General features: G+C 43.0%; 1 protein-coding gene across 1 annotated transcript in view; it reads right to left on the reverse strand.

Annotated features, from left to right (window-relative positions):
• Positions 1–270: 270 nt before the first annotated feature.
• fndc5a (fibronectin type III domain containing 5a) overlaps positions 271–24,628 on the reverse strand; it is an 86,618-nt gene continuing 62,260 nt past the window's right edge. Inside the window, exons 4-7 of the mRNA XM_078237110.1 lie at positions 9,666–9,758; positions 2,754–2,887; positions 1,317–1,368; positions 271–398 (exon numbers count right to left, since the gene is read on the reverse strand). Coding sequence (XP_078093236.1) covers positions 271–398; positions 1,317–1,368; positions 2,754–2,887; positions 9,666–9,758 — 407 coding nt within the window. The remainder of the gene's footprint in view (positions 399–1,316; positions 1,369–2,753; positions 2,888–9,665; positions 9,759–24,628) is intronic.

A 24,628-nucleotide genomic window follows, 5' to 3' on the forward strand; every position in this document is an offset into this window, starting at 1 on the left:
TGTTCGCAGTGACTCTATGATAACTTTATGTTAAGTCGGAACTATCAGGAAAACTGTCATAAGCAGAAAACCCCCCTGGTTAAAGAAGTAGGTAACGATAATGTCGCCGTAGTCCCAGATGACTGGCTGCTTGCCCCTTTGAGAGGGAGAGCTGACTGGTGGCGATTTAACCTGAGGATCACCACACCTCAGGCAAGGAGCAAGGGTGACAAGGTGGGGCCTTCATGAATAACCTCAGCCGGTACGGGAATTGAACCCATGCTGTTGGTGTCACTCTGCATCAGGAACCATCTGTTCAGCCAGCTGAGCTAAACCAAACTCCAATTGTAATAGGGCAGCTTTTACGCCTCCAGAAATGGTACCATTGCCAGATAACAATTGCATCGGGAAAGTTTTGCCTGTCAGCAAGCAGAGCAATTAGGTATCATAATGTAGAAACTCAACCAGTAGAGTTAAAAGCTGTGATGCTTTTGTTTTGACACTGGGCTGTATATGGTTTGCTTTGAATGATAGCAATGATCAATGCATCTTAGTGTCACATAAACACTTTATACATAGTTAAAACTATCAGGGGTATTACCCTACATTCATAAGTTTGTTGCTGGCATTCCACTACCAGAGCGAATCTCTGCTCCCATCTTTGGTAGCCATGGTATGGAGATACCAGCGTTAGACTGGGGTGGGCACAGTAAGAAGTCTCACAACACCAGATGAAGTCACCTGGTGAAGGAGTAGCGCTCCGAAAGCTTGTGATTCCAAATAAACCTGTTGAACTTTAACCTGGCGTTGTGAGACTTCTTACTGTACCTTTGGTTGAGGCTAAGGAGACAAAAATATTTAACTGACTCCCAAGGCTGACCCCAGACTCATGTTTGTGGAGGACAGAACTCCAGCCAGGATGAAAATAAGCGAAGAATGGGAAATTTGGACCTATCTGTTGACTTTTTTCAGGCTAGTGAGTGAGGGATAGGCTTTTGAGGAGGTAAGTGATGGTGCTGCTTTTAAAAGGAGTAGGAATAATGCCTGAAGGAAGTAAAATATCAGTAAGTATGGGGTTAAGAAAGGAAAATTGGTTGCTCAGAAGCTGGCTGGTGTTGGGTTGAGGGAGCAGGTACCATGTTTCACGGAGGAGCTGAATCCATCATGGAAATGAGGAGAAACTGAGCAGTTTGGAGGGTGCAGCTGGTGAGGGGGTAGTGGGGCAACAGAGGAGAAGCCAGAGGAAAAAGCAAAAGCTCAGTGAAGGACAGGAGAAGGTCTTGTAAACAGAATGAGGTCTGACAGAGTTGACTTCTGTATCACCTCCTCATTCTCACCATAGTGGATGTTGAATCCAATACCACCAATGAGGGTAACTGGACAAAATAACTGTGTGAACAATTCATGAATATTTATTTTAAATTTTATATTGACCTGAAAATTGAATATTCTTAACCTCGACTGATCAAGCACAGACAGTATTCTGTACTCAGAGATACTAGAAGTGGCTCTAGATAGCATCAGCTGTTCTTATAATTCTGTTCAAGGGTTTATTGAATCCATCTGCTTTCAAGTTATTCATTGCATGCCGCAGAGTGGTTTATTGATTGAAAACATTGCGAGCTATTATATTGCTTATTGTCAGCCTCAAGACATCTTCATTAAACTTACTCATTGGTGTGATGGCAAAGTGATTAATGCTACAGTGAGACAAGTCATTTGAATCACTGGGGTTGTCTCATTCATCAAAAAGTATTGTTTCTTTGGGTGGCACGGTGGCCCAATGCTTAGCACTGCTGCCTCACAATGCCAGGTACCCGGCTTCAATTCCGGTCTTGGGTCACTGTGTGGAGTTTGCACATTCTCCCCGTGTATATGTGGGTTTCCTCCGGATGCCCCTGTATCCTCCCACAATCCAAAGATGTGCAGGTTAGGTTGATTGGCTATGCTAAATTGTCCCTTAGTGTCAGAGGGACTAGCAGGGTAAATATGTGGGGTTATGGGGATAGCGCCTGGATGGGATTGTTGTCAATGCAGGTTCAATGGGCCGAACGCCCTCCTTCTGCACTGTCAGGATTCTTCTATTCTATGGAAACACCTTCCCATGGAAGCAGAGGAGCAGGAATGCTCCCTGTAGCTCCATAGGCATTGCAATTGCTTTAATACAGGACTCAACAGGAGGTGAGTAAGAGAGTGAGGAGCCGGCAATGGCAGAGACACAGATATGCCCACAGAGACAATCTGTCGAAGCTGGTACCTTAATAATGAAATAAAGAGTCCATTTGTTTAAGGTATTGGAGAACCAATTGACATTCAACTCAGGGCTAAATGAATAAAACATTCAAGCAAAAGTAACCTGACTTTATATCCAATTCTAACATGAGTTACTTCCTGATAAATGCAATTTGTTAGAAACTCACAATTTCACTATACACATTGATACTAATTGTATATTCAGCTGTTGATATGGTTTCTTTGCCACTGTGTATTATAGAGTTTAGACATGATGTGGAGATGCTGGCGTTGGACTGGGGTGGGCACAGTAAGAAGTCTCACAACACCAGGTTATAGTCCAACAGGTTTATTTGGTAGCATGAGCTTCCGGAGCGCTGCCCCTTCATCAGGTGAGTGGAGTCACTTGATGAAGGGGCAGTGCTCCGAAAGCTTGTGCTACCAAATAAACCTGTTGGACTTTAACCCGGTGTTGTGAGACTTCTTACAGAGTTTAGACATACTTAGATTTTGCTTGTACATCAGCCAATGATTTCTCTTACCTTGCTGCGTAGTAGCCCTCCTGTTGGGTGTTCTGGTGTGCTGTACTCTGAAGAACTCTTGGCTTTGTCCTTATTATTGTTCGGTTCATTGTCTTTGATGATATCATATTGCCTACAAAATAAGGCTATCACACCTGGCAAACAGATGAGAAGGAGTTCAATAACTAGCAATGTATATGCATAACAATGATGTGGAGATGCCGGCATTGGACTGGGGTGGGAACAGTAAGAAGTCTCACAACACCAGGTTAAAGTCCAACAGGTTTATTTCGGATCACGAGCTTTTGGAGCACTGCTCCTTCATCACTCACCTGATGAAGGAGCAGCGCTCCGAAAATTCATAATACCAAACAAATCTGTTGGACTTGAACCTGGTGTTGTGAGACTTCTTACTATGCATAACAAAACCACACTGGGAACACCTCCCAAGAAACCAATAGAGCTACAACTCACTGAATATTCAATGAGCACTGCATTATCAGCAGAATTCTTTGCCATATGTTTCCACATCAATTAGTCATTTTTGTCAGTTCTCGAATACTCAAAGGTTTTAAGGATTTAAGTCCCACTCCAGAACCTCGAGCACAAAATCTAGGCTGATGCACCACTGCAGCATCGAGGGAAAGCTGAACTGCTGGAGGTGCCGTCTTTTGGATAAGACTTTTAACCGCAGCCCATCTGCGTTCTCAAGTGGATGTGAAAGTCCCATGGCACTATCTCAAAGAAGAACAGAGGATTTATCCCAGTCTCATCACTAAACACCTTGGGCGGGATCTTACCACAAGGTGAGCCAATGAGATAGGGAGAGAGGCTAAAAATTAGGTTCGCACCCGATTTCTCGCCTCTTGTGATCTTGCCGGCCCCATTCTGCCAAAATCAGCCTCGTGCCCAGGAAGGTCGGGGGGCAGGGTGGGCGGGCGAGCAGGGGCTGGAGGGTCAGGTCTCCCAGTGTACTGTGTACACAAAGGACACAGTCCACTGGGAGATCAGGGCGCCTGCGCAGTGGCGTTACCCACAGCTCAGCAGCCGGCTACCGGGTGAGCTGAGACTCCACCCCTCCCCTGACTGGTGAGATTCACATTACGGCCTCTGTATTACACAGAGTGCTGTAAATTACCATCACCTACCTCGCTGAAGAAACAGGCAAGAAAACGCCCCGTTTTCTCGCCCATTCAACATTTAAGGCACGACCTTACTGGCCTTTCACGCCACAGTCCGCTACAGCGAAGCCGGAATATTTGACGCCCAGCCAAATTTCTGTTCCCTGCAGCGGGATGGGTAAATCTTGCCGGCATGAATGGCCGTAAGATTCTGGCCCCAAACCTTTTCTGAGAAACTTCCGCTCATTAACTGGATCTTAAGTCGGAGTTTGCTGCCTGTAAATTGGTTGCCACCTTCCCTACATTATAGTGACAGCATTTCTAAAGGACAGCATTGGCTGTAAAGTACTTTGGGGCATCAAGAGGTCAAGAAAGGTTTTATATAAATATCTGTTTAATTTTTATTGTTTGTTCTAGCAATGCCATATCTTGCTTTGTCACTGCTACAACATAACTGAGGTGATGTGCTCTTTCAAGAGTTCTGCAGATGGCTGTTGAATCATAGATACAGTAAGGAGTCTAGCAACACCAGGTTAAAGTCCAACAGGTTTATTTGGTAGCAAACGCCACTAAACACAACCAAATAAACCTGTTGGACTTTAACCTGGTGTTGTTAGACTCCTTACTGTGTTTACCCCAGTCCAACGCCGGCATTTCCACATCGAATCATAGATAGCTGTGCAAAAATAAAATTATAATTGCATATTCTTCACAAAATTGCTGAAATGGTTTTCCTCAGTCTCCCTTGTCTCTGTGACATCTCATTATAAAATGAAATCTGTCTGGTTCCATGGATTTGATATTCTACTTCATATTGTCCAGTGCATTTAAGTTTTCAAGTTTGTTTATTAGTGTCACAAATAGGCTTACATTAACACTGCACTGAAGCTACTGTGAAAATCCCCTAGTTGCCACACTCCAGCGCCTGAGGGAGAGTTTAGCACGGCCAATGCACCAAACCAGAACGTCTTTCGGACTGTGGGAGGAAACTGGAGCACCTGGAGGAAATCCACGCAGACACGGGGAGAACGCATCGCCTCCGCACAGGCAGTGACCTAAGCCGAGAATCGAACCTGGGTCCCTGGCGCTGTGATGCAGCAGTGCTAACCACTGTGCCACTTCCATTAATGTAGGGACTACACCATTCAGTCCACATAATTCATTTTATACAACATTAATCACTAGAGTTTATGATTTATCATTGTTTTGTAGCAATAAAGGGTTAAAGTGATGGGATATTCTAATGCATGACGTAGATGATGATGTATTACTGACATCAGTCAGTCAAGTTTTAGACTCTCTGTCTCTGAGAGAGGTAGGTTGGAACACCATGCCTGGGAAAAACATGCATACTCTCTAACCTGTTTAGATGTAGTATTAATAAACACATGTTAAACATACCAGAGTATGTCTGGTCTGTCTACTAACTATGTCCCATGCCTAGAATCCAAGACAGCATCTCAGGACATTTTTAACATCTAGATTGGAGTCTCTTCACTACATTTCAAATGAAATGACAAGAATCATAGTATCTTAGAGTCCCTACAGTGCAGAAGGAGGCCATTCAGCCCATCGAGCCTGCACCGACAACAATCCCACCCAGGCCCTATCCCCGTAACCTCATGTATTTACCCTGCTAATCCCCCTGACACTAAGGGACAATTTAGCATAGCTAATCAACCTAACCCGCACATCTTTGGACTGTGGGAAGAAGCCAGAGCACCCGGTGGAAACCCATGCAGACACGGGGAGAACATGCAGAATCCACACAGTCTCCCTAGGAGAGGTTGGGAAAACTGGCATTCCACCTTCATTGAACACATTGGGTTAGATTTTCCATGCCTCCACCGGTGGTATTTTTGGCAGTGGAGTAGTGGCGTTGGGGGTCACATAAAATATGTTGGGTAGTTAGCCCATCACCCGAGCTCACCCCCATTTTGGCTAGGTGCTGAAATCAACGTCCCACCCACCATATGTAAATAAATAATTAAAGATTAATTTGGCTTGTTCGCAAGCCTATTAATAGGAATAATACTCTTCCCATGCCATAATACAGCTGGTGTGGGCAGTCAGGGGGGAATGGGAAGGCTGTTTTTCATGACCCACATGGACAAAGGCAGGAAGGAAGTAAGGGGGGGGGGGCACCTCATTCAGGCCGCTACATCAAGTTTAATTTACCACATTAATGAAAATAAAGCAGGTTAACTTGATTCACAAGGGCTATTGTCATTCTGCCTGCATCATTGTCTGGAATTTTCCCGGCCCCGGAGGGTTGGCTTGAAGGAGGTGCGCGAAAATTTAGAACACGGAGTGCTAGGTCAGCTCCCTGAGGCGTCGCTGCCTCCGTGTGCTTTTCCTGGAGGCAGGTGTCCAGCGGCAATGGCTGCCAACAGTGAACAATTAATGAATCTAAAAGAACAATTAGCTTCTTTTTCTGACACTGCGATGACATTTTACCAATGGCTCACTAGTTCCCTGGCAATGCATCAGAGGTGACACTACAACAGGAGGTTGGAGTGGCATTGTTTGATCTTGCAGATTCATGTATAAAAAAATCAGAAAGGCAGCAAGCAGCATTTTGGAGCTGTTTTGCCTTCACACTGCTCTGCAAGATTGTTTCCCTCACCATTTATAGGATGCTGTTTGGATCTTTAGGTGAGCACCTCCATCTTGTGGCACCCTCACACTCTTGTTCTGCTTCTTAAGCAGCACCCACCTTTTTTAGTGATGCTTACAGCCAGCCCCTCCAATTGGCCCTCTTGCACCCGTGGGCTGTCTGCTGTCCCTAATGGGCGCCATTTGTAGAGGAGAGCTATTAATTGGGAACCGCCTGTCAGATTAGGCGTGTAAAATTCAAAATGGGTGGACCGGGTACCCAGATCTGGTCCCAGCAACGGAATCCCAATGCACTTGGAAAATTTCAACTCAGCATTGAGTCAGTGCCTTCTAAACATGTACTGGCTAACGGAAAGAAGCCGTCCAAGAGATAGAAAAAAACATCGACATCCGAATAAAAGCAGAACACAAGAAATCAAAGCAGGAGTAGGCCACCAGGCTCGTCAAGCCTGTCCCATCATTCAATACGATCATGGCTAACCTAGGCCGGCCTCAACTCCTTTTCTGTGCCATTTCCCCAAAGCCCTCTATTCCTCAATCTATCAAATATTTATCTACCTCCACTTTGGATACTTCTAATGATTCAGCCTCCATCACTCTTTGGGGCAGATAATTCCAGAGATGCACTGCCCTCTGCGAGAAAACATTTCTATACATCTTAGTTTTAAATGGCCGGCCCTTTGTCTTGTAGCTATGTTCCCTTGCTCGAGACTCTTCTCTAATGTAAACATCTCATCATCTACCCTGTCAAGCCCCCTCAGGATTTTATATGTTTGAATAAGTTTACCCCTCACTCTTCTAAGCTCCAAGCAATACAGACTCAGACTATTTAGTTTCTCTTGATAGGACTAATCTCTCACCCAGGAATTAATCTGGTGAATCTCCTTTGAACTGCCTCCAATGTTACTATATCCTTTTTTAGGTAAGCGGACCAAAACTGCGCACAGTATTCCAGGTTTCGGCCTCACCAACACCCTGTACAATTGCAGCAAAGCCCCCCTATATTTAAACTCCAACCCCTTTGCAATAAAGGCCATTTGTCTTCTTAACTACTTGTTGGACCTGCATGCTAGCTTTTTGTGATTCATGCACTAGAACACCTAGATCCCTCTGCACTTCACTCGCCTGCCATGTCTCTCCATTTAGATAATAATCTAATAATCAGGAAACCTAGAATTATATGCCTGGACCATTAGCATCAATGATGTGATGGAAAGGATTAGTGTTCTGTCACACACTTGTCACAATTCACCATCCCAACAACATGGCCCCTGTAATGTAAATGTCCCAATGCATTTCAAAGATGTGGAATAGGTAGTAGCTGAAGAAGAATTAGATGAGGCAAAGGAATGCATTAGTAGAGATATTGAGGAGACTTTTGAAGATAGAGAAAAAGGTGAATGAGTTTAGGGACAGAGTTCCACTGGACTATTTGAGGTTCTGCCAAAGTTTGGAGATTGACCTTTTCTGCATCTCTTATTTCAGTCTTGCAGCACTGGGAGAACATTGGTCTATAGGCCTGGAGAAGGTTCTACAAATAGGGTGAAGGCTGATGAAGACATGGTTTTGGGGAAACAGTATAGGACATGAAATTAGGGTGTGGAGAGATGCTGGAGAGGATGAGAACTGTGAATTCAGTGTGTTTGAGACATCCGAAGGTTGGTGAAGACGGGATTGATGGGGGACAGTGTAGGACTTGTAAGTGGTGATGTAGAATTCTGGCCATACTGAAGGTAAGGGGATATCGTGGAGGATTGACAAGGAGAACATTTCAGAATTAAAACTTAGAGATGACAGTGGAATAGATAAAGATTTTGGCTCAGAGAGGGAGTAGGAATGAGGTGGAAAATGGAGATGGTAAATTAAGTAGCCATAGTGATGTAAAGGTGGGGCTATCAGTGGAATCTTATAGCTGTCTAATAATAAGTGGTGCAACTCACTAAACATAAAGAACTTGTTAATTGTCAGAGTTCACTCCTAGATGACAAAAGTTTATGATGTACATTTAATACACAAAGTATTGATATTTCTTGATTAGATGACAAAAGCCTGTTAAATACTAAATGAAGTGATTTTGTAACATTATTTGTGACATTCCCCAAGTTCTTTTTTTCAATTTGAAAAACAGCTTCTCACCTTGTCAGTCTGAACAGCAGGGTAAGCCAAAAGACAATCAGCAAATTCCAAGTGTCAAGAAAATAAATTGTAATATTTTTCTTTTGTTTAGTATTACAGTCATATTCCTTATTTACCGGGAGGCAGGCTGTTGTGGGGGGGGGGGGGGGGGGGGGATTGTGATTATGGTAATTGGAGTAACAGACAGGATGGCAGAAAGAGTCTAACTTAATAGTTAGAAGTGGTTTTGATCAGTTAATGAACCAAGAGGAATTTCAATCAGGATTCTACACAAGACAATAACAGGAGTTGTTTTGAATGGGTTATTTTGGTTCAAAGGAGGATACATGGTAAAAGAAGAGTGTAAATATGCAAAGTAAAGAAAAGGTAACTTCATTTTTTTTATCCTGAGAGCTAAATTAAGGAAATATATTGAATCAATTCTGGGAAGAAAGCATTTCTAAAGATGAGACAATAGAGACATCAAAGGGAAAGAACGAATTTAAGGAAATACTATGTGAGGGGGTCGCTGTTTTGACCTCCTAGAAAACAGCAGCTAACTGGTTTGACCTCCTAGAAAACAGCAGCTAACTGGTCAGAACTCCCAGAAAACTGTGCGAACAAAGCCAAACCTGAAGAACCAGCTGCTGTCAGCCTCAGAGGACAGGACATCCCAAGAGAAACAAAGGCACTGTGTGGTTAAAAAATACTGGAATTCTTAGATTTTAAAATATACAAGGATAGTTGCTGAACAGAAAAAGGGAAGGTTTGCTCCAAGGGTAGTTAAATTAGAATCTTTTGGAACTGTTTTAAATTACTGTTTATGGTGTGAAGCCATTTTTGTGTTTCTGTATAATTCTAGCCTTGTTCTCTTTCTCAATAAACATTTACTTTACAACAAAATCATCATAAGTAGTCGGGGACATCATTTCTTGAATTCAGAACATCTCCTCGTACTACACAAATTGCTAAAAACATTTTGGCAACTGTTTCAAGTTTTCCTTTAGGATTTTGGCAGCTTGGTGTTTACCATCAGCCTGCCATAACACAAGAAGAAAACAAATGCAGAGCAAACGCTCACCTGCCCACATAACTAGAACAACCACAATAATGATCATCTCGCCCATCCTTAGCTGTGCGTTACGTTCCTGCAGCGTCTCTGCTGTCACCTCATCTGTAAGACAAAGATCAAACAGTTCAGTCAGTGAGGGACATTGGATACAATTGGGAGTCAATTAGTAAACTAACTACTGACAAACGATCTGCCAACTTAGCCTGGGATTTTTTAAAAATGTATTTACGGGATGTGGGCTTCGCTGGCTAGGTCAGCATGGTGGCACACTGGTCAGCACTGCTGCCTCACAGCATCAGGGACCCAGGTTCAATTCTAGCCTTGGGTCACTGTCTGTGTGGAGTTTGCAAGTTTTCCCTGTGTCTGTGTGGATTTCCTCCAGGTGCTCCGGTTTCCTCCAACACTCCAAAGATGTGTGGGTTAGGTTGATTGGCCATGTTAAATTGCCCATTAGTGTCAGGGGGATTAGCAGGGTAAATATTTGAGGTTACAGGTATAGGACCAGGGTGGGATTGTTGTCGGTGCAGGCTTGATGGGCCGAATGGCCTCCTTCTGCACTGTAGGGATTCTATGATTCTATTTATTGCCCATCCCTAATTTTCCTTGAGGAGGTGGTGATGAGCTGCCTTCTTGAACCTCTGCTGTTCATGTGGTGTAGGTATACCCTCTGTGCTGATAGGGAGGTAGTTTCAGGACGGTGACTGCCTTGGAGAGAAACTTCCAGGTGGTGGCGTTTCCAGGTATCTGCTGCTCTTGTCTCTCTAGATGGTAGTGGTCATGGGTTTGGAAGGTGCTGTCGAGGGAGCTTTGGTGAGATCTTACAGTGCATTTTGTAGATGGTACACACTTCTGCCACTGTGCATTGGTGGTGGAGGGAGTGCCAATCAAACGGGTTGCTTTGTCTTGGATGGTGTCAAACCTCGAGTGTTGTTGGAGCTGCACTCATCCAGGCAGGTGGAGAATATTCCATCACAGTCCTGACTTCTGGATGGTGGACAGGCTTTGGGAAGCCAGGAGGTGAATTACTTGCCGCAGAACTCCTAAATTCTGACCCGTTCTTATAGCTATAGTATTTATATGGCTAGTCCAGTTCAGTCTCTGGTCAATGGTAAGTCCCAGGATGTTGATTTATTGGAATGACTTCAGTTACTTTTTACATTAAGGAGCATTAAGAATCTCAAATACATAATGATTGCAGTAAAATTACTAGTTGAAATTTTTAGTGCTGTATATGGATGTAGGTTGTAGGATTAAAGAGTATAAGTTACATTACTACATATACTCCCTCAGGAGAGACAATGGCGTATTGTTATCGTCACTGGAGAGGTTTGAATCCCGCCACGGCAGATGATGAAATCTGAATTCAGTAAAAATCTGAGATTAAAAGTCTAATGGTGACCATGAAACCATTATTGATTGTCGTAAAAGCTCATCTGGTTCACTAATGGAGGAAATCTGCCATCCTTACTTTGTCTGGACTACATGTGACTTCAGAGCCACAGCAATGTGGTTGACTCTTAAAATGACACTCAGTTCGAGGGAAATTAGAGATTGGCAACAAATGCTGGCCTTGCCACATCCCATGAAAGAATAAAGAAATATATATATAGGGAGGAAGATTTCTTCTGTGCAGTTGGTGTCACAGATTTGGTTAAATATGTACTTTGTCAATATAGGCATGGTTTTGCAATATTTAGGGTGGCGCGGTGGCACAGTGGTTAGCACTGCTGTTTCAGACAGTAACAGGGATCCGGGTTCGATTCCCAAATTGGATCACTGTCTGTGTGGAGCCTATATGTTCTCCCTGTCTCTGCATGAGTTTCCTCCGGGTGCTCCGGTTTCCTTCCACACTCTGAAACATGTGCTAGGTTAGGTGCATTGGCCATGCTAAATTCTCCCTCAGTGTACCCGAACAGGTGCCGGAGCGTGGCGTCTCGGAGATTTTCACAGTAACTTCATTGCAATATTAATGTAAGCCTACTTGTGACACTAATAAATAAACTTTAACCTTAGGTGCAGGATGTCTTCTCGCAGTTAGTACCACATCAGATTTCTCTCCCAATGTCTTCCTCTCCCTGCCTCCTCTCTGTGTTCTTGTCCCACACCATCTGCCTACCTGTCCCTCATATTATCTGCTTCCAAGTTTGTCTCCATTCATCTCAAATGAGAACAAGGGAGGAAACACTGCCTAGGCCAAGTTACATGTGATGTAAAACTTGCCTATTCTGGATTTATGGAGAGACAGCAGGGGAAAGATGAGGATTTCAGCAAGGCATAAGGAAACATGGTAAAAGAACATAGGGGAGGGAGTGGGACCATATTTTATTCTGTTTCATCATTTTAATGCAAACATAGATATGTGTACAGAATGGGAAAATGTGTGTGCCAGGAGACTGTGTTTATTCATTACTGCGACAAAGATTGTTTCAATCCACAAAAGGGTTCAGAAAATTAATAAAAGGATTTAAAAAAGAACATATTTTGTCATGTAAATTTTTGGATAAAGGCCAAATAGGTGGGAGATGATTTAACAGGGAATGTTTAGTTTTTCTTATTCCTGGCATTGGAGCTTAGTTTCTTAGTTACTTCATTTGGTGTGGCCCAGGAGAAATCACAGTGGGAGGAGCAGGAATGGGAGGAGAGGCAGTGGGAGGAGCGGCAGTGGGAGGAGCAGGAATGGGAGGAGAGGCAGTGGGAGGAGCGGCCGTGGGAGGACTGGCAGTGGGAGGACTGGCAGTTGAAGCAGCAGGAGTGGGAGGAGAGGCAGTGGCAATTTCTATATAAACTGTGTGTGTGTGTTTAGTAATTCAGACATTGAATTGTCTTCGAGCATTATTCGTGTGCATTTGTCTTTAATTTCATAAATAGCCTTTAGTAATTGTTACACAACAACTGGGCTGGTTATTCTCACTGGGGGTTTCACATGACTCTTCACACCGTTCCAAAAATAAAACTATACACTACCACAAACCTCATTCTCATAGATAACATCTACAGGAGTTGTGACAACTCTCAGTCTTCAAAGTCTAAGAACTTGATATTAATCCCCTCCATGATGGGGAAAATGTTCTCCCTCCCTATAAATATTGGGGGCCAATATAAAAAGCTGTGTGAAATTGACTCGTAATTTTCTAAACTAAACTGGAGTGGATTAATCATAAGGTTTAAAGTGAGGGTAAAGTATATTTTATGTTCAAATGATCAACACTCTTAATAATAATATATTATAGATGCTTAAGCTTTGTTCTTCCAAGTGAGAAATAACCTTGGTTTGCAACCCATTGTGGGGTAGCGTGAATTATGAGATCACTTTCACAAATGAATGTGTCAGTGACCCACACACTGTTTGATATTCAATAGACATTAAAACATTGCTCCAAAATGGGATCAACGCAGAAGTAGGTGACGGTGACTTCCCTTCCCTCACTTTGGAGAGGCACCTATGCTGGAATTTTACCGTCCCGCCTGCCACGGGAATCGGAGCGGGCGAGGGGCAGAGAATGGGAAGATCCGTTGACCTCGGGCAGGATTTTACGGTTTCGGGACGAGCAAGGCCATGTCTATTTGGTGCTGCAGCATGGCTCAGTGAGGCAGGATTTTGATTTAGAGACTGGAGGCTTCTTTAATTACCTGCAAATGTTTTTGATACATTATTGGATTCATGGGCATGCAGTAGTCTTCCAGTACATGTATGCATTCCTCTGTGACGAGGCATAACCTGGATAATCTGAATTATGTAGGAGCATTTGAATGCGCCAGTTCTGTTGAATTCCAATAGAAAACTGTAAAGCTAAAACAAAGCAATCAGAAAAAATGAATTCACGAATGAATTCATAAATTATCTGCACTGCCAGCTGTGACAATGAGAAAAGAAAGAATTTCCTCCGGAAAAGTATTGACAGGAGTGGAGTGGGTGTGAGTCTTTGGAACTCCTTTCCTCAAAGGCATTGGGAACACAGGGAGGAATTTTCCTGTCCCGCCTGCCATGGGAATCACGGTGGGTGGGACACGTACCACGCAAAGGTCCATTGACCTTGGGTGAGATTCTTCAGCTTTGGGGCGAGTGCAGCTGGAAAATCCCGCCCAGAATCTTTGAATGTTTTCAAGGCAGAGATGGATAGATTCTTGATAAACAAAGGGCTGAGGTTATCAGGGGTAAGCAAGAGGTTATGGTCAAATCAGTCATGATCTTATTGAATGGCAGAGCAGGCTTGAAGGGCCAAGCGGCCTACTCCTAACTCATGTGTTCATATTATGATAAAAATTCCAGTTATTCTAATAAAATTATTAATTTTAATATGTTTCAGCTTCCGATGTGCATGTCCCAATTTTAATTTCTGCTCTCAGGTCTAATCAGTGCAATTTATTGCCTGGTTGGCTGGCTGTGAGAACTCTAACATCAGCGATGAGTGCTATGGAGCACCACACCATCTGGAAATTGTGTTGTGAAAATAAGTTGTGGTTAAAGTAGTGTTGTGTGATGTTATTAACAAATGCACATGTGCATTTGTGTAATTTTTTTAGTTGAGCAAAGATACAAAATCGATTAGTGTCTTTCTTAAATTAGCATACTAACGATTTTCAAAGAGATCTATTAGGAATTTTGTAACCTCTTTAGAGAGTGGAACACGAGGGTTTCCAGCACGCATGTCTCCATTTCAGATCCTGACTGCAAGAACTGCTGCAGTATTCTGAAACAGGTCAGTAGCAAAGCTTCACATACTGTTCACATACTACTCCCTTTGAAACTCCTTCCAATTCTTCTAGCTTTTTGCACTGTCAGGAACCACCTGGTGCAATGGTGTGAGATATCTCACCGTCCAATTCTTGCTTACAATTATGTTACGGCAGCTAACAAAATGTGTAAAGTGTATACCACATTGTAGTGACTCTACCAAAGCTTAACAAATGTGTTGCACATGCAGAATATTCAGTTTGCAAGCAGAGGCTGTCTGGGATACTGTCCCTGTACTTACTCACTCAAACTTATATTGTTGTGATAACTCCCAGGACTTACATGGGGAATCCCTGATTGATCTTCCAGTGGGAAATTCCAGAATACAAATTCTCATGGTGATGGGTAATTACATAAATAGGTGGAACTCTAATCCTGAGACCTTTATAAAGTGGGTCCTTTATTCTAACGTCCCAGATTGTGTACACACACCGCAGGCTTGTGGTTTAAATTTTTGCTTTGTAAAATAAAACACAGTTCCTTTCCAGTTGTCTTCCTGAGTTATTAACATTGTATTTATTAAAATGTCTTTGTTCTTCTTTGGCCTTTCACAACCTTGCCTCATTAGCAAAACATTGAAATGCATCTTCAGTTTTCAAACCAGAGTTCTTTCAGTTATGGGTCTCCTTTTCCCATCTCTGGTTCCCCAATGGGTTGGCTTTGCCACTAACTCTGCTTCTAGGCCTCACTCCCACATCCTGGTAAATTGATTTACTGATGTCCCAAATGGGAGAAGGTGGTTCAACAAATAGTAGTACTACATCGAACAATACTCCACCTAAAAGAGGTCATTTCAAATGACTCCGAATCAATTAAGTCGCTTAAATTGTAATAAGCAACTGTTTCCCTGAATATATTTAGATAGGAAACTTAATGTAGCAAACAAATCTGCAATAATCCAATAACTGTCTATTTCTGATCAAAGTACGAATAAGTTGATGTGAAATTGCAAGATTAAACACAGCAAAAGTTCCATTTGGTATAGTGAGCTTAAATCCTTCAGATATTATAGGTATCCCTGGTCAAAATAATTTACCAAAATGTAGATCTTGAGAAAATGAATTTCTGAGAGAGCTTAGCGAGAAACCTTGAGAAAATAAATGCCATGTGAAAGGGACCTTTGAGCAAAAGGCTCTCTAGCTAGTGCCAGAGAGAACTATTTTTTTCCTTTAGCTTCTTGGAGAGGTTAGCCTCAGCTGAGTGGTTCAAACTCCACTCTAGAGACTTACATCAAGACTGACACTTCAATGTAATACTCTTCCCTTAGGCAGTTCTTTAGGATCAAGGGTGACTTCTTTCCCCTCCGGTTCGATCAGTTCTGAGATGGCTGATAAGTCCAATGCACGATTTGTGGATATTGGCACATGCAGGGCAGGTGGTGCTTGAAGATTCGGGCTGATGAGGTGTTTGGAGGTTTGTGCTCGCTCTCTGACACCTCAACCTCGCATGTGTGTGCTCCTGATGAAGTGTTTTGATGTGTTCGGTGCCTTCCCGAATAAATCTTCTCCATTTTGGTCAGTCACAAATCAGGGACTCTTATGAGCTAATGGGGGTGTCTGACCTCTTCAGGGATGCTTTGGGGGCATACCAGTTTTCGTTGTCCTGCTGGGAGTCTCACGCCATAACTGAGTTCCGAGTGGAACATTAACTTCTGGCGTCTGATATCAAGCAGATGAAAGGCGTGTCCAGCCAAAAGGAGCTGTTTGAGTGATTAGCACCTCGATGCTGGGCATGGTGGCTTGGAAGACACACTGCTTCTTAGGATAATGGACTTGGGAAATCTTGCAAAAGCACCACTGATGATACTTTCTCGTGCTTTAAGGTGCCTGCTGCAAGTTAGTCCAACTTTCTGAGCATATAAAATAATGGGGAATCACTGTTGCCCAGTAAACAGTGTCTCAGGTTTGATACCCTGATCCTCAAATGCTCTTTTCCTCAGTTGGCCGAAGGCTGAGAACACATTGGAGGTGCTGATGAATTTTGTAGCCTTTGTCTGCTTCATTGAGAGGAGGCTTTCAAGATATGGAAAATGGTCCATGTTTCTGGAAGCTTGCCATTGATCTTAATTGATGGGGGAAAGTTGTGCTGTGGGAGCGGCTTGGAAGAGGACTTTAGTTTTTTGGGTGATTAATGAAAGGCCCATTTTCCCACGCACTTCAAGAGAGGGAGTCTACAATGACCAGAAATGCAGGACCCATGTTCAATTCCAGCCTTGGGTCACTGTCTGTGCAGAGTTTGCACGTTCTCCCCGTGTCTGCATGGGTTTCCTCTGGGTGCTCCGGTTTCCCCCCACATTCCAAAGATGTGCAGGTTCAGTGGATTGGCCATGCTGAATTGTTTCCTAGTGTCTCAAGATATGAAGGTTAGGAGATTAGCAGGGTAAATACGTGGGGTTACAGGTATAGGGCCTGGGTGAGATGCTCTGTCGGAGAATCGGTGCAGACTTGATGGGCAAAATGGCCTCCTTCTGCATTGTAGAGATTCTATGATTCTATGACTGGAGAGCAAAAAACATATTCAAAGAATTAGATTTGGGCAATGATTTGAAAGAGAGGCAGAGAGGATTAGGAATGGAATTCCAGAACATGGGGTCTAATCAGTTGAAAACATGGTTGCCAATGGTGCAGTAAAGGAAATTGAGGGTGAAGGTGGCCATTCTTCCTATATGAGGTCTGGCAGTGAGTGGGGCAGCAACCATGGTGAACATTACTCTAGAGCCCAATCCTGTTCTTACCATTTAAATGCTTGTGTTGACTTCCAGCAGCAATGATTGGATGGTAATTAGGAATGAACATTTAGGCCAGTTGTTTTCTCCCTCTGGCCTAGGGATACTGAGGTTAATTATAGCCACTCCCTTACTGGGCATAGCTATGTCAGGAGTCAAAATGCGTAGATTTGGTGCCTAGCCACACGGACCATTAAAATCTCATGAATAGGTACAGAAAGTAATCAAAAAGCCTGATAGATTGCTGACCTTGGGTTAGGAGAGTGGGCTAAAATGTGGCAGATGGAGTTTAACGCGGATCAGTGTGAGGTCATGCATTTTGTTCGGAAAAATGTGAAGGCGACTTATTATCTAAATGGGGAGAGACTTCGGGGTGCTCCGGTTCAGAGGGATCTGGGTGTCCTTGTTCATGAGACACGGAAAACTAGCATGCAGGTACAGCAGATAATAAAGAAAGTGAATAGAATGTTGGCATTTATAACTAAAGGAATAGAATATAAAAGTAAGGAAGTATTGCCGCAACTATAAATGTGAGGTGATTCATTTTGGTAGGACTAATTTAAATGTGGATTACAGGGTCAAAGGTAGGGTTCTGAAGACTGTGGAGGAAGAGAGAGATCTTGGGGTCCATATCCACAGATCTCTAAAGGTTGCCACTCAAGTGGATAGAGCTGTGAAGAAGGCCTATAGCTTTTATTAACAGGGGGTTGGAGTTTAAGAGCCGTGGGGTTATGCTGCAACTGTACAGGACCTTGGTGAGACCACATTTGGAATATTGTGTGCAGTTCTGGTCACCTCACTATAAGAAGGATGTGGAAGCACTGGAAAGAGTGCAGAGGAGATTTACCAGGATGCTGCCTGGTTTGGAGGGTAGGTCTTATGAGGAAAGGTTGAGGGAGCTAGGGCTGTTCTCTCTGGAGCGGAGGAGGCTGAGGGGAGACTTAATAGAGGTTTATAAAATGATGAAGGGGATAGATAGAGTAAACATTCAAAGACTATTTCCTTGGGTGGATGGAGCTATTACAAGGGGGCATAACTATAGAGTTCGTGGTGGGAGATACAGGAAGGATATCAGAGGTAGGTTCTTTACGCAGAGGGTGGTTGGGGTGTGGAATGGACTGCCTGCAGTGATAGTGGAGTCAGACACTTTAGGAACATTTAAGCGGTTATTGGATAGGCACATGGAGCACACCAGGATGATAGGGAGTGGGATAGCTTGATCTTGGTTTCAGATAAAACTCGGCACAACATCGTGGGCCGAAGGGCCTGTTCTGTGCTGTACTGTTCTATGTTCTATGTTCTAACTATACAAGGCATCGGTGAGGCCACACCTGGAGTATTGTGCACAGTTTTGGTCCCCTTATTTGAGGAAAGATGTGGTGGCATTGGAGGCAGCTCAGAGGAGATTCACTAGATTGATTCCAGAGGGGCTTGTCGTATGAACAGAGATTGAACAGTTCAGGCCTACACTCTCTGGAATTTAGAAGAACGGGGGTAGATCAAATTGAGGTATGCAAGGCAATTAAAGGTATGGATAAAGTAGATGTGGAGCGGATACTTCCACTGGTGGGGCATTCTAGGACGAGAGGTCATAGTCTTAGGGTAAAATTTAAAACAGAGCTGAGAAGAAACTACTTCTCCCAAAGGGGTTGTGAATCTGTGGAATTCGCTACTCCAAAGTGCGGTGGATACGGACAGTGAGTAAATTTAAGGAAGAGTTAGACACATTTTTAATTGGTAATGGGTTGAAGGGTTATGGGGAGAAGGCAGCAAAATGGGGATGAGGAGCATATCAGCCATGATCGAATGGTGGAGCAGACTCGATGGGCCGAATGGCCTCATTCTGCTCCTATATCTGATGAACTTATGACCTTTATATCTAGAGGACTAAAAGACCAAAGGATAGAAGTCATGCTACAGTTACACGAAACCGTGATCAGACCGCACCTAGAGTACTGAGAGTAATTCCTGCAACTGCACCTTAGGAAGGATATACTGGTCTCGGAGGGAGTACAGCATAGATTTACCAGAATGGTACCTGAATTAGGTTAAATTCAAAGGCGAGATTGCACAAAGTCAGGTTGTATTCCCTGAAATGTAGAAGGTCAATGGGGGATTTAATTGAGGTTTTCAAACAATTAAGGGGAACAGGTAGGGCAGATAGAGCAACTATTTCTGCTGGTTGGGGAGTCTAGGACTAAGGGTCAGAGTCTAAAAATGAGAACTAGTCTTCAGGAATGAAATTAGAAAACATTTGTACACACAAAAGGGAGGTAGAAGTTTGGAACTTACTTTCGCAGATGACAAATAGCTTGATGAGTTGCTAAATTTCAAAATAAATTGATAGATTTTTGTTAACTAAAGGCTATGGGGCAAGGGTAGGGTATATGGAGTTACCCCAGTCCAACGCCGGCATCTCCACATCATGATATGGAGTTAGGTCAGAGATCATGACATTGAATGGCAGAATGGGCGCAAGGGGCTAAATGGCCCACTTCTGTTCCTATGCTCCTGAAAAGCAGCACACGGATCGAACCTGGTCTGCATGGTTTGGTGCAACATGACTCAGTCTTCCATCAGAACAGCTATTAATTTGTAGAATTCTGTTCATGTGAGATCAATAATGCAATCTTTGCACTGGGACCATCCTTTAACAGCAAACAGGGATTTGGATTCACTTTAGATAATAACGCTTTATATTGATTGTCAATCAGTTCACATGCATCAAGATTACAGGTCGTGTGTGGGAATTCAACTGGTGCCTCTCACACATTGCCTGTGCTGGCAAAATGCATGTGGAATGACTGAGGTGAGAATAGTGGAATAGCTTTGTTCTTCTATTTAAATGTCTTAAAGTGGTGCTGCAGGCTATCTGGATATGAATAATTAATACATTTGTCTGAAATTTTGCCAGTTGTTATTTTAGTGGTGTTTGATCGGAATTCTGTGGACAAAATACCAAGTCAAATTTCAGGAAGACGCCAAGTATTTCTACTGTAATGTGCCACAGCAAAATTTCAAGGCTTGTGAGTTTAATGAGGAGCAGTAAACACCATTTGTGTTTGGAGCAAAGTCATATTTTAGATTGCCTCTGCATCGGCAGTATTTATTACTTCATTATTAATCAATATCTTGGCCTTTTGGCTAAGATCAAGTGTAGTATGGATTGGATTTTTAAAAAAAATACTTTTCCAATTCAGTCAAATCAAGTCCAATTCAGAGTCTCAACAAGTTGAGACATTTCCGATCCAGGCTGGCAAGACAGGGCGAGCGACCATTTACCCTGTCCTGGGCCTGATCTACATGAGCCAAGCTGATTGGAGGAGGGAAAGCAATTCCTCCTCCAAGACTTGAGCTCATTTGCATCTTAGCCAAAAGGCCGAGATACCGCTTTTAAAAATTGCTTCATATGAAACATATGAAGCTTCAATGTAACCTAATGACCTCAACCCAAGTGCAGCATCCGCATAACTACACTTGATCTTAGCCAAAAGGCGTAATATGGATCGGATGCTGCACTTGGTTGAGGTCATTAGGTTACATTTAAGCTTCATTTTCATATGAAGCAATTTTTTAAAGCGGCATCTCGGCCTTTTGGCTAAGATGCAAATGAGATCAAGCCTTGGAGGAGGAAACCTCCCCCTTCTCCAATCAGCTTGGCTCATGTAGATCAGGCCCAGGACAGGGTAAAGGGTCGCATACCCTGTCTTGTCAGCTTGGATTGGAAATGTCTCAACTTGTTGAGACTCTGAATTGGACTGGATTTGATTGAATTGGAAAAGTATTTAAAAAAATAATTAATCAATATTTAATTCAAATTAAGAACTCACTGTATCAAGGGCTTGCCCTTCAATGAAATCTGAAAGACGTTCATTTTGGAAAGTATTACCAGAGATATTAGAGGAACAATAGTGCAGGCAGCTCGGCAGAGGTGAGCCATACCTTTACTGCTGATTGTACATTTAACATATTCACTTGTGATCACTTAAATGTATTTAAGGAAACTAAGTGATTGTGTGAGTTGAATCAAAAGTAATGAAGTATTCTACCCTTCATCAAAAAAAACCTGAAGGTAACTTATTCTGTTCATTTTAAGTTTACAATGCAACCATCAGGTTAATAACAGTATTCGTTCAGCTAGAGCCCACCATCCGCAGTCCATACTTTATTTGATGTCTGTATTTATTTGATCAGTCAGAACCAGTGTATAATGCTCACAAGGTTTATTCTTTCATGGGATGTGGGCATCATTTGTTGCCCATCTCTGATTGCCCTTGAACTGAGTGGCTCGCTGGGCCATTTCAGAAAGGCAGTTCAGAGTCAACCACATTACCGTAGATCAGATGAGGTAAAGCAGGCACATTTCCTTCCTTAAAGGGCATTAGTGAACCAGATGGGTTTTTATGTCAATCGTTTCATGGTCACTGTTACTGAGACTAGCTTTATTCCAGATTTATTAACTTAATTTAAGTTCCACCAGCAGCTTTGGTGGGATTTGAACCCACATCCCCAGTTTATTAGCTGGGTCTCTGGATTACTAGTGACATTACCATTATCTCTATCTCCACCCCTCCCCCCTCCCTCCTTTTCCCTGTATGTCAGCCATGGCTCGGTTTGTAGCACTGAGTCAAAGTTATAGTTTATTCACTGAAGGATTGTGAACAAAAATCACATCAGATCCTCCAGTGCAGTACTGAGGTAGTGCAGCACTGTTGGAGTTCACAGCTTTAGGATGAGGCATTAAACTGAAGCCGCAGCAGTCCTCTCATGTGGACATAAAAGATTCCACGGTCCTATTCTGAAGAAGAGCAGGGATGTTATCAACTGTGGCCTGGCAAAAAAACTATTCCTGAAATAAATTATCTGGCCGTTAGGATAATGGCCAGATTTGGAGGAGTTTGCTGTGCATAAATTTGCTCCCATATTTCCCACATTATAAGAGCGACTGCACTTCAAGAGTACTTCATGGCTGTTAAAATGCTTTGAGAAATCCTGTGGCCATCCATCGCAATGTATAAATGCAAGTCATTCTTTTGAAATGGATTTATAGCAGATCTAAACAACTTAACCATTTTCCTTTTAGTCTTTATGTCAAGGAATGGTTATATTATTATTGCACTCACCTCTTGGTAACAGTTATTTATTTTACAAGATTTTTCATGGGCACATATATAGAATTGTATTATGCAACCCAGTTAGATATTGAAATGGATCTTGTATGAAGCTTTACTGGCAAGCATAAGAAAAAGTACACAACATGGATTAAAATGTTAAAAACAGTTATAGTAAAATGAGGATCTCAGCTTAAACTGTTGCTGAAACATCGGTGCACCTTTTTTGACCAGTAATAACCCATCAATAATAGCACTGTTTGATTGTAAATTATGTGCTACGTATTTGACCCATCATCCTTTGACAGTAACTTCCAAACCCGTGACCTCTGCAAGAACAAGGGCAGCAGATACCTGGGAATATCATCACCTGCAAATTCCCCTCCAAGTCACTCACCATCATGACATGGAACTATACTGCCATTCCTTCACTGTCGCCGGGTTAAAATCCCTCCCTAACTGTGGGTGTTCCTACAGCATTTGGACGGCAGCAATTGAAGAAAGCAGCTCACCATCACCTTCCCAAGGGAAATTAGGGATGGGCAACAAATGCAGACCTGTTCAGCAATACTCAAATCCCATATATGAATTAAGAAAAAGCTTTTGTTCTGTCCATCATTGTAGCAGGATAGAGGTGTTCACGGCCAGGAGAGGTTTGGACAGAATGGGTAGGAAGAAACTATTCCTATAGTGGAAGGGTCAAGAACCAGAGGATGCCAATTTAAAGATGATTGCCAAAATAGAAGAGGTCACAAAATTGTTATGGTGCAGAAGGAGACCATTTGCTCTATCATGAGGAAAAACCTTTATGCAGTGGGTTCTGGAGTGCACTGCCTGATAATGTGGTGGAGGCAGATTCAACTGTAGCTTTCAAAAAGAAATTAGACAATTATCTGAAGAGAGAAGATTTGCTGGGTTGCTGGGGAAAGGCAGGGGAGTGGGACTAGGTGAATTTCTCTCACAGAGAGCCAACTTGGGCGCAACAAGTTGAATGGCCCCCTTCTGTGCTATAACCATTCTGTGATTCCATCCACAGGGATATTGCAGCATAGTGTCAATGGAACACAACCACAAAAGCAAGACATCACTGGGCGGCACGGTGGCTCAATGGTTAGCATTACTGCTTCACAGCGCCAGGGACCCGGGTTCGATTCCCGGCTCAGGTCACTGTCTGTGATTGCAAGTTCTCCCAGTGTCTGCGTGGGTTTCCTCCAGGTGTTCCAGTTTCCTCCCACAGTCCAAAGATGCGTGGGTTAGGTTGATTGGCCATGCTAAATTGACCCTAGTGTCAGGGGGACTAGCAGGGTAAATATGAGGAGTTACAGGAGTAGGGCCTGGGTGGGATTGTGGTCGGTGCAGACTCGATGGGCCGACTGGCCTCCTGGGCAGGCTTAGCCAATGATGAATGAAGTTCATTATTTAATGTTTAACTAGAAAAAAGTTACATAACAGTAGTTACTTGAGTACATATCAAGGATATACTGTGCAATATAAAATTATATTCGGTTTGTTTAAAATATGGTCAATTTTCACAGCTTATTCACAAATCTAATTTGGATTTAATTGTGAGTCAATTTGTCTAGGAACATTGGATCCATGCAATTCTAATTTTTGGGTATTATATTGAACTATAAGCATGCAGTCAGTAGTTTTATTAGTTAACTTGCTATTTAAAAATGTGAATAAAATATGAAACAAAATTTCCATCTGCACTACCGATTTATATGGAATTAAATATATGCATGGTAGATAGCTAACCTATGGAACGCATTTTAATGCACCACTCCTTCTTGACTGTTTCTATCTTCCTACCTCCTGTTCCATTTTCCCTCAAGCTGCCTTCTTGTAGACCTCCTGACATGTTCTCCACCACAGGTAGGGTAAGGAGACCAGCACTGAATCCAGCCCAGCCGGAATGGGGATTGAACGCCATGCTGTTGACACCAATCTGATCCACACCAGCCAGCTAGCCAACTGAGCCAACCCCGACAAGGAGCCAGAGTTGCTGTAGCAAACATACACTTTTACATGCATTTTGTAGCCTGGAGCTATGGACAGCGATGGGCGGTGGTGCCAAAGTTCTTTCCCTCACATGGCTGGCCAGGAATTTCTCCCACTCTTACCGCCTGCTGATTGGTGTCTGTTTGGAAGGATTTCTAAATTGATACTCAATCCGTTTGGCCGCATTATGAACACATCTTCCTTGGCCGTCAGGTCCTGGAGTGGGATTCAAACCCAGTGTTTCTGCCTCAGCGATAGTGATGCTGTCCACTGCACCACAAAACTCCCCCCTCAAGCCATGTTTGAGTTTATCTCTTCAATAAGACTCACCTCCTGCACCTTTTATCCTACTTTTATTAAACGTATAGACACCCAATTTCTCTTCTTTACCTCCTCAGTA

The sequence above is a fragment of the Mustelus asterias genome, chromosome 21, assembly GCF_964213995.1.
Source record: "Mustelus asterias chromosome 21, sMusAst1.hap1.1, whole genome shotgun sequence".
NCBI classification, from domain to species: Eukaryota; Metazoa; Chordata; class Chondrichthyes; order Carcharhiniformes; family Triakidae; genus Mustelus; species Mustelus asterias.